The sequence below is a fragment of the Strigops habroptila genome, chromosome 3 (assembly GCF_004027225.2).
Source record: "Strigops habroptila isolate Jane chromosome 3, bStrHab1.2.pri, whole genome shotgun sequence".
NCBI lineage: Eukaryota > Metazoa > Chordata > Aves > Psittaciformes > Psittacidae > Strigops > Strigops habroptila.
This window is the reverse complement of record NC_044279.2, coordinates 23876889-23892248: the sequence shown is the minus strand read 5'-3', so window position 1 is coordinate 23892248 and position 15360 is coordinate 23876889. Positions and strand designations below refer to the sequence as shown.

General features: G+C 35.1%; 1 protein-coding gene across 25 annotated transcripts in view; it reads right to left on the bottom strand.

The window, feature by feature from the left end:
- The window catches only part of CADPS2 (calcium dependent secretion activator 2), a 298626-nt gene that overhangs the window by 48474 nt on the left and 234792 nt on the right, over positions 1-15360 (bottom strand). For 10 of the 25 annotated variants that reach the window (XM_030479889.1, XM_030479892.1, XM_030479893.1 and 7 more), the window contains 5 exons: positions 14189-14292; positions 12625-12633; positions 10423-10579; positions 1510-1651; positions 1259-1378 (listed from right to left, as the gene is read on the bottom strand). In XM_030479889.1, the coding sequence (XP_030335749.1) occupies positions 1259-1378; positions 1510-1651; positions 10423-10579; positions 12625-12633; positions 14189-14292 (532 nt within the window). The remainder of the gene's footprint in view (positions 1-1258; positions 1379-1509; positions 1652-10422; positions 10580-12624; positions 12634-14188; positions 14293-15360) is intronic. The other 15 variants (XM_030479911.2, XM_030479905.1, XM_032919818.1 and 12 more) reach the window with 3 other exon arrangements.

Below are 15360 nucleotides of genomic sequence, written 5' to 3'. Positions count from 1 at the left end.
CATTATTAAACTGAACAGAAAGTACCAAAAGTACCAAAGCAAGGATTAAGAGGAAGTTTGTCAACTTTTAGGGGAATTACCAGCAGAACAACAATCATAATGCTCAACAGATAAGTGCCAGAAGTCTGTGAGAGCACAAATTATCAACTCCCTTTCTACAAGGAGTCACACGGGAAAGATGAGAGGTAATGGGTACAAGTTACCTCTGGGGAGATTCCAAGAGGAAAATTTTTCACAATGAGAACAATCAGCCATTGGAATAATCTTCCCAGGTAAGTGGTGGATTCCCTAATATTGGACACATTGAAGATTCAGCTGAACAGGGTACTGGGCCATCTTGTGTAGACCATGCTTTTGCCAAGAAAGATCGGACCAGATGATCCGAGGTCCCTTCCAACCTCATATTTTGTGATCTTATAAACTCTTGCAGTAATGGATCTGAGTGTTTGTTAGGAGTCTTTCACTCCATCATAAAACTTGAGAAAACAATACCTGAAATCAGATTACTAAGCTTTGCATCTTGAACGTGTGTTTTTTGAAGTCTTTCACATTCATCCTTTCCTAATACAACTTTACCTAAAATAAGTTTCTGCTTGAGCCTTTCTCTAATGTTTATGAATGTGTTGTCACACAGAAATCTGGCCTGTAACTATGGGAATATTCACATAGAACAGGGCATGTCTGCTCTATTTATTTTATCTAAGAAAAGAGCTCTGAAATGTTGAGGGGGAAATCAGAAAGAAATACATAGTTTTCAAACAGACAAAGAAATGATGTACTCCTGTTCTGGGTACTTATTAACCTTTTACTATTTTCCTGTAACATGGATGTTTAATCTAATGACAATATTTTCTATCAATGATTTTTGGAACCAATATACAAGAAGTTAACTAAACCCATGTGAAAATATGGGCTGCCTCGCTTTATAAAACCACAATCTAAAATCAATTATCCAAAAGGTTCTCCACTGCTTATTAACTCAGGAGAGTCATTAGGTTGTTTAGGGTATTAACCACCACTCATACTATGACAGACCTTTGCCAAGTTGATTTTGTAAGCTATCAGGTTTAAGACTGCTACATTTTAATGTACTAGAAAGCGCAACTCACTAACAGTCCATGCTTCGCTTACTTCCAAGAAACAGTAATTTCCAACTAAGAGATCATAAACACCATGCAATCCAAATACAGCTGCACAGAACACTAGCAAGGCCATGCAGAGCTGACATACAGTCAGAAGGTTATCGAAGAATACACACGTGGAGTCATACAAAGAAGTCATCCAGGTTGGTGTAGTAAAGCTAGGTATTTGTGGAAGATTAAGAGGCAAACTTGGAACTTTTGGAAGAGCTACATTAGGAAGACTGTTGGTGATGCTCCTGTGAAGAAATAAACAGTGTAGGAATACAATAAAAAATAGAATATTTAGAGGACAACACAGGGGAGAACACCTGATTAGACAGAAAGCTGTAGGCAGGTGCTTTGTTCAGATCTTGTAGAAAGCACTTACTTGACAGGTTGCCATGATTCTTGTTCAAGACCTCTGTGAATGGACTGGGCAATTGATGACTCCATGAGATCGATGTAGCGGATGACCATGGGAACAAAAATTTCTTGCAAGTGCTTGTGAAACTTTCCATTGCACAAAAATGCTTTAAAAACAAACAAAGCACAAATAAAAAATGTCAGGCCTTTCCCTACTTTATTTTACTATAGCAAAAAAAGTATCTCTTAAAATGTTTTAATACACAAAAGCATTATGAGAACAAGATCCCACTTGTGTAGGAAATACAGTTCAGAAAAGACAAGTGAAGTGCTCTATAAGGACACTGCAGTACATTTTAAACTGTTACTGTAACAAAAACTAGGAACGTACAGAAATTCTTTGTTGAACCAGAACACTTTTGCATCTTCTTAAAATTGATGATATACTTTGCTGAATCTAAGCCTTAGCAATTTTGTTCAATACTTACTTAAGACACCAAGACAGCATAAAAACCCCAAACAAAACAGAGAGTATTTGAATGGCATTCAATTATTTTTATTCTCCTCATGCTAAGAAGAACAAAGGTTACAGTAAAACACTGCAGCTCCACATGTGCAATAATAGAGATGTATACAGCATTTCCTCCAGATCACTTAATGGAAAAAGGCAATATGTGACATATGAGCGTTTGGGGGAGTAAGAATAGTTTACCCATCTGCTGTGTGTCCTTGGGAGCTGGTAAAGTCCTGCATCACTGCCTGTGGCTACCAAGAATACATGTCTTAATGTTCCTATGCTTGTCCACACATAAAAATCTTGAAGGCCAGACCTCACCACCAGAACCATGGCTTTTTCCATCCTGACATGTGCTCAAACCTCATTGAGACCTCCATGAACAAAAGTACTTCCCAGGCAGTCTGTGTTCATGTGAAACATCCTCAGCAGACAAGCTGGCCTCTCCTCTGCCCTCTCAGCTGTCTTGCAAAATTTTAAAGGATACTAACTCTACACTTCCCTTCTGGAAGTTTGCTAATTCTCTGGTGTGATTATCTCCAACTTTACAGCAATTTTAGTTTTACAACTATTTAAAGGAAGTCCTGAAAACTAGTTGCCTAAGGCACATAGGAAAGCTGACAACATTAAACACACACAGAGGTGTTCTCTTGGTTTTCTAAAGAAATGGAGTCGATTGGTGAGTGTAATACAAACATGAAGCATGTTAGGCAAGAAAAGTAAAGTAGCTATAAGCAGTAGAAAATTACCTGCTTCACAGATGGGATTTACTGCATGAAAAAGTGTACATACAATGCAAACTGAAGACGCTTAAAACCTGAAAATTAGTTTGCGACCACCACTGCTTGTCCCTGTACACCCTGAAATATTCTCCTAGCAAATCCTAACTCTTAGCACGCTTATGTCCTGTCCCACCAAAGGAGTATATCAGTTTCATGTTTTGAATGTGTCTGTGTTCACCCATTAATGCAGCACTATTATTATGACCTATTAGAGTATTCCCATGTGTATATAGAAATCATACAGCCAACCTGAGCTGTAGAGAGAAATTTTCATGATTTTGGTAGCCCTCCTTTTCTTCCACCCATATTTTGTTGTTTTTAATTTTCTTACGGGTTTCTCCTCCCACTTATTCCTGCATTCAGGCTTCTTATTTGATTTGGATGGGTACCACAACTGCATTTTGAGGAGGTTTCCTCCTCTTCCTAAGAAGAAAATCCTGGATCATGTGGCTCAAAACTATGGAAATGAGCTCACAAAATTACAATCCCTCTTGTTCCACTACTGGTACAACTCCATGTATAACATATAAACATAATTTCTGTAACTTCCAGAAACTCCTTTGCCTTCCACTCTTGAATGATGTCCACCACAAACTGAACCTGGGAGAGATGGAGACTGGGGGGAAAATGTGTCGTGAAGTTTCAGTTCCCTATTGTTACTCATGTGGCAAGGAAGTTGCTGAGTGTCTGGACACTAATACTTTATTTTTTCTTCAATATAATGATTTGAAAGCAAAAACTATTTTCTTGAAAACATCCCTGTAGAGTAATGAGAAATTATGTATCAATCACTTTTACCTAAGGAGGCAATACTAATGCAATCAGCTCACTTTGCTTTTTTTCACCTGCCTCTCTCGATAAGCATTTTTAAGCTTTTCACTAATTTCAACCATATTACACACAGGGGTGGAGATACCAGATACATGAAGATCATGAAAACAGGCAGCTAGGTAGCAGGCAGAGATTATTAGAGTTTCCACTGAGAAAAAGGCAGCGGCATAGGCTCATCTCTTATTAAACACTTGAGAATCCACCCTTGAGAGCACCTGTGAGTCCATTACAAACATGCTCCATTATTTACACTCCTCCTAGAACTACTTGTTAACTAGATAGCTCTGGCATAATTATTTCTATATCGGGCACTCAAAACAGTATTATTTTTTCTATATTTATATATCTTAAAACTGCAGCTTCTGTGACCAGCAATAATAACAACTTAGATTTGGATATTAACAAAAAGGTTTCACAGTAAACAGCTGATGAACATTGCCTTTGAGAAACAAAAGGCTGGTCTAAAGCTACACATTAGGCTGATTTTTCAAGGCAACTTTGAGCTTAAAAATAAGAATACAACTGTGTCAAGTCAATATTGCTTCTTTATAGCGAGTCAGTGCAGGATTGTCATTAATCAGGCAATCACAGTTACTGGAAGGGATGAGCTTGTAGTTTATTGTTTTCTGAGCACACCGCAGAAATGCTCCGCTACAAGCCCTACTCTGGGAATTACAGTAATAAAGCCTCATGGGCAGGAGGGTGACTCTTGTTATTCCAAAGTCAGAATGAAATTTAAACAAATCACAGGAACTAAAAGCTGTTAAAAAGCTGAGTCATTTTTCTAACATCCCGACACCAGTCTTTGCAGGGAAGTGAAACTTTCCAAAATGATGCCAAGACTCTTAATATGACTGCACCTCCACTGAGATCCCTCTGTACATGGGCACACATACGGGAGTGCTGTCTTGGAAACAACTCAGTGAGCATTCTGTTTTCCCAGGGCTGAGGACATGGCAGCTCTCATTTACCCATCTGGAGATCTCTGTCAAGGATTATTGCAGGGCAGGGAAAGAACTCAGAGCACAGGGGTAAGTAATATAGCTGAGTATCATCAGCAGACTCATGGCACTCTATGACTGGAATTGATCTTACCAAAAGGTACCACCTGTGCATCAAATCAGATGGGAAATGAGATCCTTGAGGAAATGCCACACTTCAAATCCCTCAACTGCCACTTGTCTTCAAAGCTATGCAGCTTAATCCTCCATTGTCTTGCCAATAAAGACACCCCACACCCTCTTCATATGAGCCATCTCATATTCACACAAACAACAACAAAATGAAAGCCTATGCCAGGGCAAGCTCATGCATAGACAATATTAATGGAAAACAGATTACAGGAACAGAAACAGATTCCCAGATGAAACTTTGTTGAAATACTGAAGTTGAAGATTAAAGTTATTAAATTTTTACATATTAGTTAGCTGGAATATATTAAAATATGCAAGAAAAAAATCAGAGATGAAAACCACAGTCCATTAATACAGCACTGGAATGAGGTTTCTCCTCTAACAGTAAGAAAAGAATCTACTGTGCTTGTGTACAGCAGAAGCTGTGGGTTTGTTTTGCTTTTACTTAGAGAGGCACAGCTTAGGAGTTATCCTGGAGTCAGTGTGTTGTGCTGTCCTCAAGAGCTTCTGCAGAATCAAAGAAAAGGAAAAATGACAGAGGTTAACACGAGTCTCTTTCCCACTGACAAAATTAGCACTTTGGCAGACAGTCTATAATTATCCTGCTCTCCATATGATTCTTGGGAAGGCATCACTTGGATTTTCTGGCATATTCTTAAATCCAAAATAAAACCAGTAAATTTTAAAAAACGAAATTTCCTTGGGGCTCCATATTCTATTCACAGCAGTTGAAAATAATCCAATAACCTGTAAAAAGTAATTTTACATTTCCATTAATTTCCTGTTTATATTACATTTGGCCTCCACAGAACATTTTTTATTCAGTTACTTAAATTGTGGTGAAAATTGGAAATAGCTCAGCTTATATACAAAATGTGTATTTTTACATAAAAGACATACTTTAAAAGTGAATTTTAGAGATTTTTTATTTATGTGGAAGCAAGCTGAAAATTTATTTCATATTTACAAGACAAAGTGGCATGAACATCTTATTGCACAGTTTTCTTGCACCTAAAACTCCCATCCAGTCAAAAAAGTTACTGGCTATTGTGGTCAGCAATAACGCAGCTTGAGTTAGCTCTCAGTACCAGTAACCAAAACATGTAGCTCTTATAAGAAGATAGGTTATGATTTCAAAGCAGGTCCTAATAGCTGAAGCAAAAATTGTAAGCCCCTGATCTATGAAAAGATTCCCACTGCAATTAGAGAGAGCTTAAGCTTTGATGAGACGTATCGGTGTGGGTATAACATTTGTCCTGATTACCTTAAATCCAAATTGCTTTCAATCTCCACACTGTAGGGGCTATGATGTCATACATAAATTTGCATATGAAAATGGTCACAGGCTGTAACAAAGCAGGAAGGTGATGCTGTGTTTGGTTGGTATTTGCCACTCTGCTACTAGCAACACCAATAGTGGAAAAAAAGTATCAGAGAATTCCTGTTTGAAATCAATAGCCATAATAATGGCAATGGCTTTCAACAGGCTACACTGGCTGCTTTTTTCTAAACGAGCTTTATCAGACTGTCTACAGGTGTACCATGGCTGAGTTAGAGCAGGTACACAGACATTTCACTGAGTAATACTTGATGGAAAACAATATTATGAGTTAACTTTATAATACTCCTAGTTTTGACTGATTCGTGCCAATGCAGTGATGCAATAATGCTGGGCAACAGCACACTACATAGTGTCAGTAAATGATACTTGAAAAGAAAATTTGGCAAGGAAAGGTGTAGAATATTGCATATACAATTGAAAAACCTCTGAAATAAGCGAAATATATAGACACTTCATGTAACTAAGCATTTGCCACCAAAAGATATCTCTGACACTCTTAAATGAAGACGAATTAATACATGTCTGTCTTGAGGCACTAAAAACTTGAATAATTAAATAACTAGAGAAAGAAAATTGCCCTCTAGAGCAGGCCCCTTCATAACATAATTTACAGGCTCTGAGGACAAAAAGTAGCATGGTCATTACAGAAAATAAGACACAATCCTGGAACAACCATGTTCTTCCATCTACAAATATCCAATTCTGGAAAAAAATATTTCACTAGCATAGAGAGATACTGGGTACTGTTATCACTATACAATCTGCAAAGCTTTACATAGGGATAATTGAGTATAAACAGTAGAAACTTTGGCCATCATTAAAATGTATATTATAAAAGCAAGTACACTATTTTTTCAAACCTTTTACATTCTGAAAAATCACACCAGATTTATCTACAGTCTATTACTGAACTCCACAGCAAACATAATTTTTTAAATCACTTTTTGTTATTTGTTAGTTCTTGTCAGAAAAGCTGAAATAATTTTTAGGATAGGAAGATCACATCCTTCCATCCATTTTTCTAACTAGTTCTTCAGTCAGACTTAATGGGAAAGCAATCACTGATGAAGTCACTTATGAACTGTGAATTGTTGTGGAGTAAAGTCAGAAAAAAATGGAGAAGCTTAAAGTGATTCACAATAGAGTCCTTCAAAATAGAAATGGGAAGTTTCAGTCAGGACTTCCCCTTCCGCCCTTCTTCTACTTCATGAAAAGTTATACGTTGTATTGGAAAATGCCTTTATTTTCTCATTGTTAAATAAAAATTGGCTTTAAAATATTCAGCTTGAATCCTGTACAGTGTTTTGTATATTATGTAAAATAAAACATTGATATTATTCGAACAGTAAAGACTACGCGTTTTCATTATCTCACAGTCATTCCATTGTATTTTTGTGATACAGTTATAAAAATTGTCTTACATGTAAGTTTTCTTTAACGCTGTAAATGTTAGATTGTTTCTTTATTGTTAGGAGTTCTTTTATGTCAGGTTTATATGAAAACTGACTCCTGAATCGAAGACTTAGAGCTCATTTAAAGCTCTTGAGATAGAATAACATGCAGGTGTCAGTCCTCCAAATTTCATTGAAGATTAACCTAATATGCAATATGGTGACCTAACAGTTCTTCATTTGAAAGAAATCTGAAAAGTAATCTCTGATATAACTGGAGAGTGAGAACAACCCAGTGGGATTTCCACCTCTTCATTTCCTAATGAGTTTTTTGATAATGAGAGGTGACTTTGCCAGTCACTATGGGCTCTATTATGTCTAATTTACTCCACTTCACTCTCCTTGTTAATTATTAACACTAGCCTTTTTATCCTCATGAGACCACATTCCAGTTTTTCCCTTTTTAGATTTTTTTTTCTAAATCTATCTTTATGAAGGTGATAGTTTTTGAGAAAAGGTTTTCACTTAGGCTAAAGCTAGAATGATTTATTTCATTTTGGAAGACTGTAAAATTGATTATATAAGCATGGGGAGCTCTTTCTAATGACTTTAGTGCACTTACAAGGTGAAAAGACTGTTAATTAAAGAATAAGCACTGAGATATGTTCCACTTGGGAATCAGTTCTTGGTAGAATGGTCACTTGCCACTTGCTAACATATCCACCGATTAAAAGGTGGCTAATTTCCATGGTTGCTTTCCAATAGTTCTGGGGAAATGTGTAATTTTCCAGACGGCTTTCACTTGCCAGAAACTCTCATTTACTGTATCTTTTGCCATTAGGGAATTACTTAAATTGGTATACAGGTGTGACATTTCATACAGCAGTCATTTCATATCCTTCAGTTAAGGTTTTATAATCTTTCTAATAATTGCTTTGACGTGAAAGTTGTTTTAATAATTTAGCACTATTACCCATTTAATCTTCTAGGGAAAGAAAAATCAGTAGCCTACCAGAAACCTCTCTGCATGGGAGGACAACCCTTGTTTGTTTCTACAACTTCTCACAGGTTGGAGCCAAAGTGCAAAGGAACACAAATGACACAATAATGTCGTTAAAACTGGTGCCACAGATCCTTCTTTTAAGACTACTGTAAAAATAACCTCCACAGCTTTCAGAAACCAAGCGATTGTTATAAGTGCGCATAACATCACCACTAGAGATGTGCTTTCTAGACTGAAAATGTAAGATGGTAGGAAAGACATCTCAATATAGGTTTGAAATTTTTAATCTGGATTTTTGATGAGCAGACATTCATTTAAAGTAATACAGAATCCATGTTGCAGGAGCCTAGCTCTTTAAAGAGATCTGCACCAAGACTGAACAATTCCTACACCCTTCTGAGCAGCCTTCTAAATTGATCTTAAATTACTACCAGCATGGTAATTTTAATACGTTTCTATAGTTGCAGTTTGTCCCTCAAAGGATCAGATGAAACATTCATTAATATCTCAAAAACAAACTAAGAGAAATGCTAACAGATACATTCTCTTTCACTAGGATAACGTGAAGAAAGACCATCAGGAATATGGCATTTCATGTATTGATAAATGTCAGGATATGGAAACATAATCAAGGAAAAAAGATCTCTAAACTGCATTTTAATGTTATTGCACTCTGTCCTAGACCACATCCAATGTGGTGCAGTAACAGCGACACTCAACAATCCAGTTTATGATTTAGCTTTATTTCAGTGGCCCTGTCCATTTGCTTCTTTCCTTCCATGAATTTTGTCATCCATGATGTTTCAGTGAATTGTACATTTGCTAGTTGCTCCATTTCCTGATATGGTGCTGTGGCCAACAGGTATTATACTGAGATGACCTATAAATTTCAATAAATACTTGGTAGCTAAGGTTAACAATAAAACAGTGATAAATAATACAGGTTGCAATATGTGTAACCTTGCAGAAAAGCTCTTCAATACTATTTTCAATTTTTTCAGTCAAGTAGCTTTCATACATGGAGCTAAAATTCTTAAAAGCTATTGAACTTATACAGAAATGAAATAAATTTTCCTGGAAGTGTAAAAAATAATTTCTTGCATTTATAATTAAAAAAAAAAAATTTGGAATGACTTGACTCATTCAATAAAAATAGCATTTGGATCTCCAAAATAATTAAAAAAGAGTAGGTAATTTTCCCATTTTTTAAGATACAATATGAGTAAACATACAAAAAATAGCACAAATACATATTTTTTTCTTTATGATGCCTGAGAATGTTAGGTGCAATTCAATGTTTTTAAATTAACACCTAATTATTTTTCTTTGGTTTCACTGGTTATTTCCTTAATTCCATTATTAAAATCATTTCCACACAAAACATGCCTAGAACATCACTTAACTATATAAAAAAATATAGTCTCTCTTCAAAGATGAGTAAAAGCAAGATAATGTGGCTATTTCAAATTTTGGTGTCCAACTCAAATAATGATACAATACACCAAGTGAATATAATACTCTGATTTGCTGTGTGTATCTTATTGCATTCATGCTAAGCCTGCAATACTTTTACAGACATAACTAGTCTGAAAGCAGTTTACCTGAAGGCTTAGAATGAAACATTTAACTACAATTTTATTTAAGCAGTATAGATTAAATATGAAACATCAAATATATATTGTGCTGCTTGTACATCTTGATTTAAAACTGAGCAATTTGTGAATACTGAATGTTTAAGGGATTACCAGAATAAGGACTGAAATGGTGCAAGGATAAAGAGAAACTGCTCAACTTCTAAGAAACGGAGCACCAGCATACATATAATAAACACAGGCACTGTCACTTTTATTTTGAGTATTATATTACTTAGAAACCTTACTCTAAGGTGTGGGCACATTGAAAAATCTTATGCAGACAATAAGTAAAAATCTTAAGATCTTACTGTCATTTCTGAGGGCGTTATTCAGCAGCTGGAAAAGTGGGAAGCTGTCCCAGGAGTCCTGCGGCTGTGCCTCGAGTGCTGAATCCATATCAACAGAATACAGAGACAAAAACTTCTCTGCATGCTCAGCCAATAATTCTGGCCACCAAGCGAATGCCTGCAAACATGACAAAATAGAATTACTAAACATAAGTCATAAAGCAAAGAAAGAGATGTGTTGTATCTATAGAAAAATACCTCTGGGTATGTCAGGTCACGTCCTACCTCATTTGGGGAGGATGAACTCGCAAAGTGAAAAATGTGAAAATATTTTATAAAAAATTGCATCAAAAATGTAAGAAATCAAATAGATTATGCTGGGAAAGATGATATAATCAGAATTGAAATGTAAGACAAAAAAATTAAAAAAGGAGCATAAATCTCTGCAACTATTTTGCCAGACAGCAAAAAAAAGGAAGGCCTCATCCTTGAAAAATTAGTGTATGTGCTGCTTTTGATTTCATTCAGTTCTAAGAGTATAAGTAATCACATTAATTTATTTTTCAACTAAATTCTTGTGAATACATTTTGCACTCATTTGTTAGTCAGAAGGGATGATTTTAGTGTGACATTTTATTCCTTGAAGTCTAAGGGGTTTTTTTAATAGATATAGAGCACTTTTTAATTCCTATTTTTTCCTTAAAGATGTTGGCTCTCCTGATGAGGGCATCCAGTTTTCTTTCAACAAATGCCATAAATGCATCTTTGGAAATTCATTAATGTCTGTATTAATTTTCAGTAACTTAACATGTTGGAATACACATTTTCCTTTGGTAAAAATTTAGATTCTTAGGTAATCCTTACTTAGAAGAAGAAAACTGTGAAAAATAGTATGTCAGCAAGCAAAGCCAGCTCCACATTAAAGACTGCTTCACATGTAACTCTTGTACCTTTTTGCTGTCACTTAAATCTAGGCTTTGAAAGGTCAATATTGAAGCTGAGTACTGTATTGGAGGCAGCTGCATGATCCTCGAGTTAAAGATGAAGGTGAACTTATGAAATAGGATGAATATCACATACTGCTGAGAGTGTTTTGCTGAGAGTTCACAAAAATATGCGACAGCGAGAAATACCTAAATATACTAAATAAGAAAGCATCTTTGCTTTCAAACTTATGGCTCTCATATTGCATATCTTGTTTTGAACAGTTTTGAGTTACCAGCATGGAACATATGTAGCTTGAGCTATACAAGTGCTGAGTTCTCACAGCTTCAAAGTCACAGAAATCCTCACCTGCATTTCTGCAACACAGGTCCTGGGTAATGTAGAATTATGTACTCAGGCTTGAAAGGCATCAAATAAAAGACAACTTCTGAAAAGTGATCTCCAAATACGTTTTTGCATCCTGGACTTTTTGATGACTGACTGTAATTCTTTTTGACATGGGCCAAATGGAGTAAGGATGAACTGGCAAGAGGTTTTAAATATATGCTGAGCATCCTCTGCTGTTACTGAAAAGTACTTTGTGTGTTTTGGTGTCAGGATTGGAGGATACTGATTGCCACCATAGCAAAAAGGACAGATAAGGCTTCAAAAATTTTGGCAAGAGTTTGAAATGGAGTCCTTTTCCTCAAACTGCAAGAAGTTTCTCATCAGTAAATTCTGCTTAAATGGAAGCTCATTAAAGGAACAGACTCCTCACCCAAGAAAATAACTAAATGCAAAGAAATAAAGAAGAAATGTACACAGGCATTGGCAGGTGTCCCTTTTAGGCAAGCAAAACTTTCAGAAAATATTGCCAAAACCTCAAAACAAAGCAAAACCAGAAAACCAGCACTTTTTCTTTCCATCTTCTCCCCTTTTGCAAATGACACTTGAACCCAGACAGAAATTCTTCTGACCCTCTTCAAAGATAACCATCATTGCTCAGGCAGCAAGGAAGAAGAATAGAAAAACAAATACTACAGCTAAGATAGTTGTTCAGTCATTATGGATAATACGAAAACAGGCTAAAGGCAATTAGCAGTTGGTGACATACATTCTAAGAGAACAAAAACATTGACTGGACTGAAGGAAGACTGAAGTTCTTACATTACAGAAAGACACACAAATGTGGCAATACAACACCAGAAATAATCAGAACAATTTATACTACACAATTAATGCACAGTTCCATGCTATAAATGATGAAAAATAATGCTTAGTTGATCAGGAATCACATACCTCTCTTCCCTTTGGGGATCCCAGATATTTGGAAGTGTTATGAGTTTAAAAAAAAAAATAAAAAATCTAGCATTAAAAAAATGTGATATACTATTTTAGAGGTTACTGATCCTTTTCATCAACTGCACCATTAAACAGTGAACGTTTACTTTAACATTAGGATATGAAATCACCATACTTAATCTTCAGGTTTGAGTGGAGAATGTACAATTTTATGATCTTGTTCTTAGATATACTTTAATATTGAAAATCTGCATGCTCTATATATTTCAGTAAAACTGAACATTTATTATATGAATGAAGGGGAGAATAATCTTAAAATTATTATTTTCAAGCTGTCTTAGATTAGATTGAAAACTTCTGCTGAATGGATTTTTCTGAAGGCATGCTCAATATATTTACCGTTCTGAAAAATACCACATTTCTGACTGCAAATAGGTAGTACAGAAAGTAATCTTTGAACAGAGATGTTTAATCATACATGTATCATTTGATCTGGGTTTTTTTGTGTTCTTTTCCACAGAAGTCTAATATTCTTACAGGAATGCAGGCCCTCAAAAGACAAAGACAACAATATATACATTTTATTAAGTAATCATTACAGAGTAACACAGTGGCAACAGTAGTGTAGAACGGGACCTCCAGGGAATTCATTTCAAATCATCGAAACAGCTGTTTCTTCAGTATGAGATAAAACATCTATAACAAGTTCACACATGACAGATGTAAGCTAAAAACTAGATGCCATAGTGTGATATAAAACCAGATGTTTTGAATGATCATATTTATAGCTATATATACTAAATCATGTTTATCCCTTTGCATATTTTCCCCAAAAATATTTATCGAGTTTTTTAAGAACATTTTTAAAACAATTTCCTGAACCTTAGAATACTGTATTTATTAATTAAATGTTGGTAATATATACAATTGTGTGTACCTGGTCAAGTTTATTTTTGTAATTCCTTGATATAAAAAAAGTGCTATAATTCTAAATATTCTAAATATTATGGTTTCTGTATCATGAAGCAAAAGACTTGAGAGTAAGAAACATGAAATTGTTCTATTTTATTCCTTCTACCATATAATGCCATTTAAAAAGCTCAAGTTTAACAGCAGTACTTTTCCAATCAACAGAAGAGCAATGAGAATGCAATTATTATACCCATTGTTAAAATCAAGACATACACAGCTGATGAAAACTAGCATTCAGTTATATTTTCTATTTTGAATGAGAAGTGAAAAGTTGGAAGGCACAACTGTATAAGGCTATGAATGCTTTCCATACCATTTCACCACCTCCAGCACGAAGATGCTTTCTCTATTTTATGCTCTTTAATTTTTATTTCTAAACCCACAGTTCATTCAAGCGAATTCAAGTAGAGTTTTATTTCACTTCACATTTCATAAGCTTCAAGTCTCTTACTCCTCTGTAAATGTGAACTGCCTTAAACATATGTCAGAAAGTAAAGCTAAAATGTTTCTTGACAGAATTGCTTCACATCAGGGGAGAAAAAACCTAAGGACAAGCCATTCTCTCCATCAAATGCAGTTACGGCCTCACCTCTGAATGATGTTCTTCATTTTGCTGCAATACTTCGATACAGAGTTCTGCAAGGTGAAGAACCTCTTCCAGTTTTCTAGCAGGTGTTGCTTGGTTCATGGTCTCTATATGAATATAAAATGCAAACCAAAATTGCTTTAGTTACAAGTAAGAGTCAATAGTAAGAGAAAACGATGTCAGAAACGAATGGGAATGGTGCAGTTACAATTTTCTGAAGTGTAAGAAATTTCACGTGTTAAGGACATTCATTTATAAATGCAGCTGAATGTCTAGTTCACTAGAAAGAGAAAATATTTAATTCACAAAAGAATCACTGATCATTATAAACATTATCTGATTTAATATATGAAAACTAACAGGTGCATCAGTGTATTAGATGCTCAACTTCTGCAACAAGCAAGTTGTCATTCTCTTCAAGGTCAGATATACAAAGACAGCAGACAGTAGAGACCTTTTTTGTTATTGTACCATCAGTACAATGCTGTTCTCACTAGATGACTCATTATTGTCATTGACAAGATTAATGCATTTTGCAGCAGTCAAAAATTCCAAATGTTTTATCTAAATAAGGCACTATATTTTAGGCGTATTTAGTACAAACTACAGTAATAATTAAAATAACTATTTTCTAACAACTAATTATTCAAATAACTATTTTTCTACCTCCTGTTCAGCAATAGGAGTGAATCTGCATTCTTTTCAGTACCATAGTGAAAAGTAGCACTATAAAATAGAGATTTTATAACAGAATTGACACAAACCGATTAAAAGCTCCACATAGAAGAAAACAAGGACAAATGCAGAAGTTATAAATTATATGAGGATCACTGATTCTACAGAGTAGACTTCAAAAAGAAGCAAACAACAAAGGTAAAACAATTGTCCTGAAATTCTTACAGGGCAATTAAACTCAGTTTAGTTTTCAATTAAAAAAAAAAAAAATAACAGGACTATATCCCACGAAGAATCATGGGAGATAAGGGAAGAGACCCACTGAATTTTTTAACAATCATAGTTTAACCAGTAAAAGTAATTTGTCCATACATAATTTGCATCATTAGGAATAACTTCAGTATCAGCTATATGAGCTTGTTTACTTAACTATGCTCTTGTCACTGAGTGTAAACCGTGGGATGGAAATGATATTGTACAATATAAGCATACATAAAGTA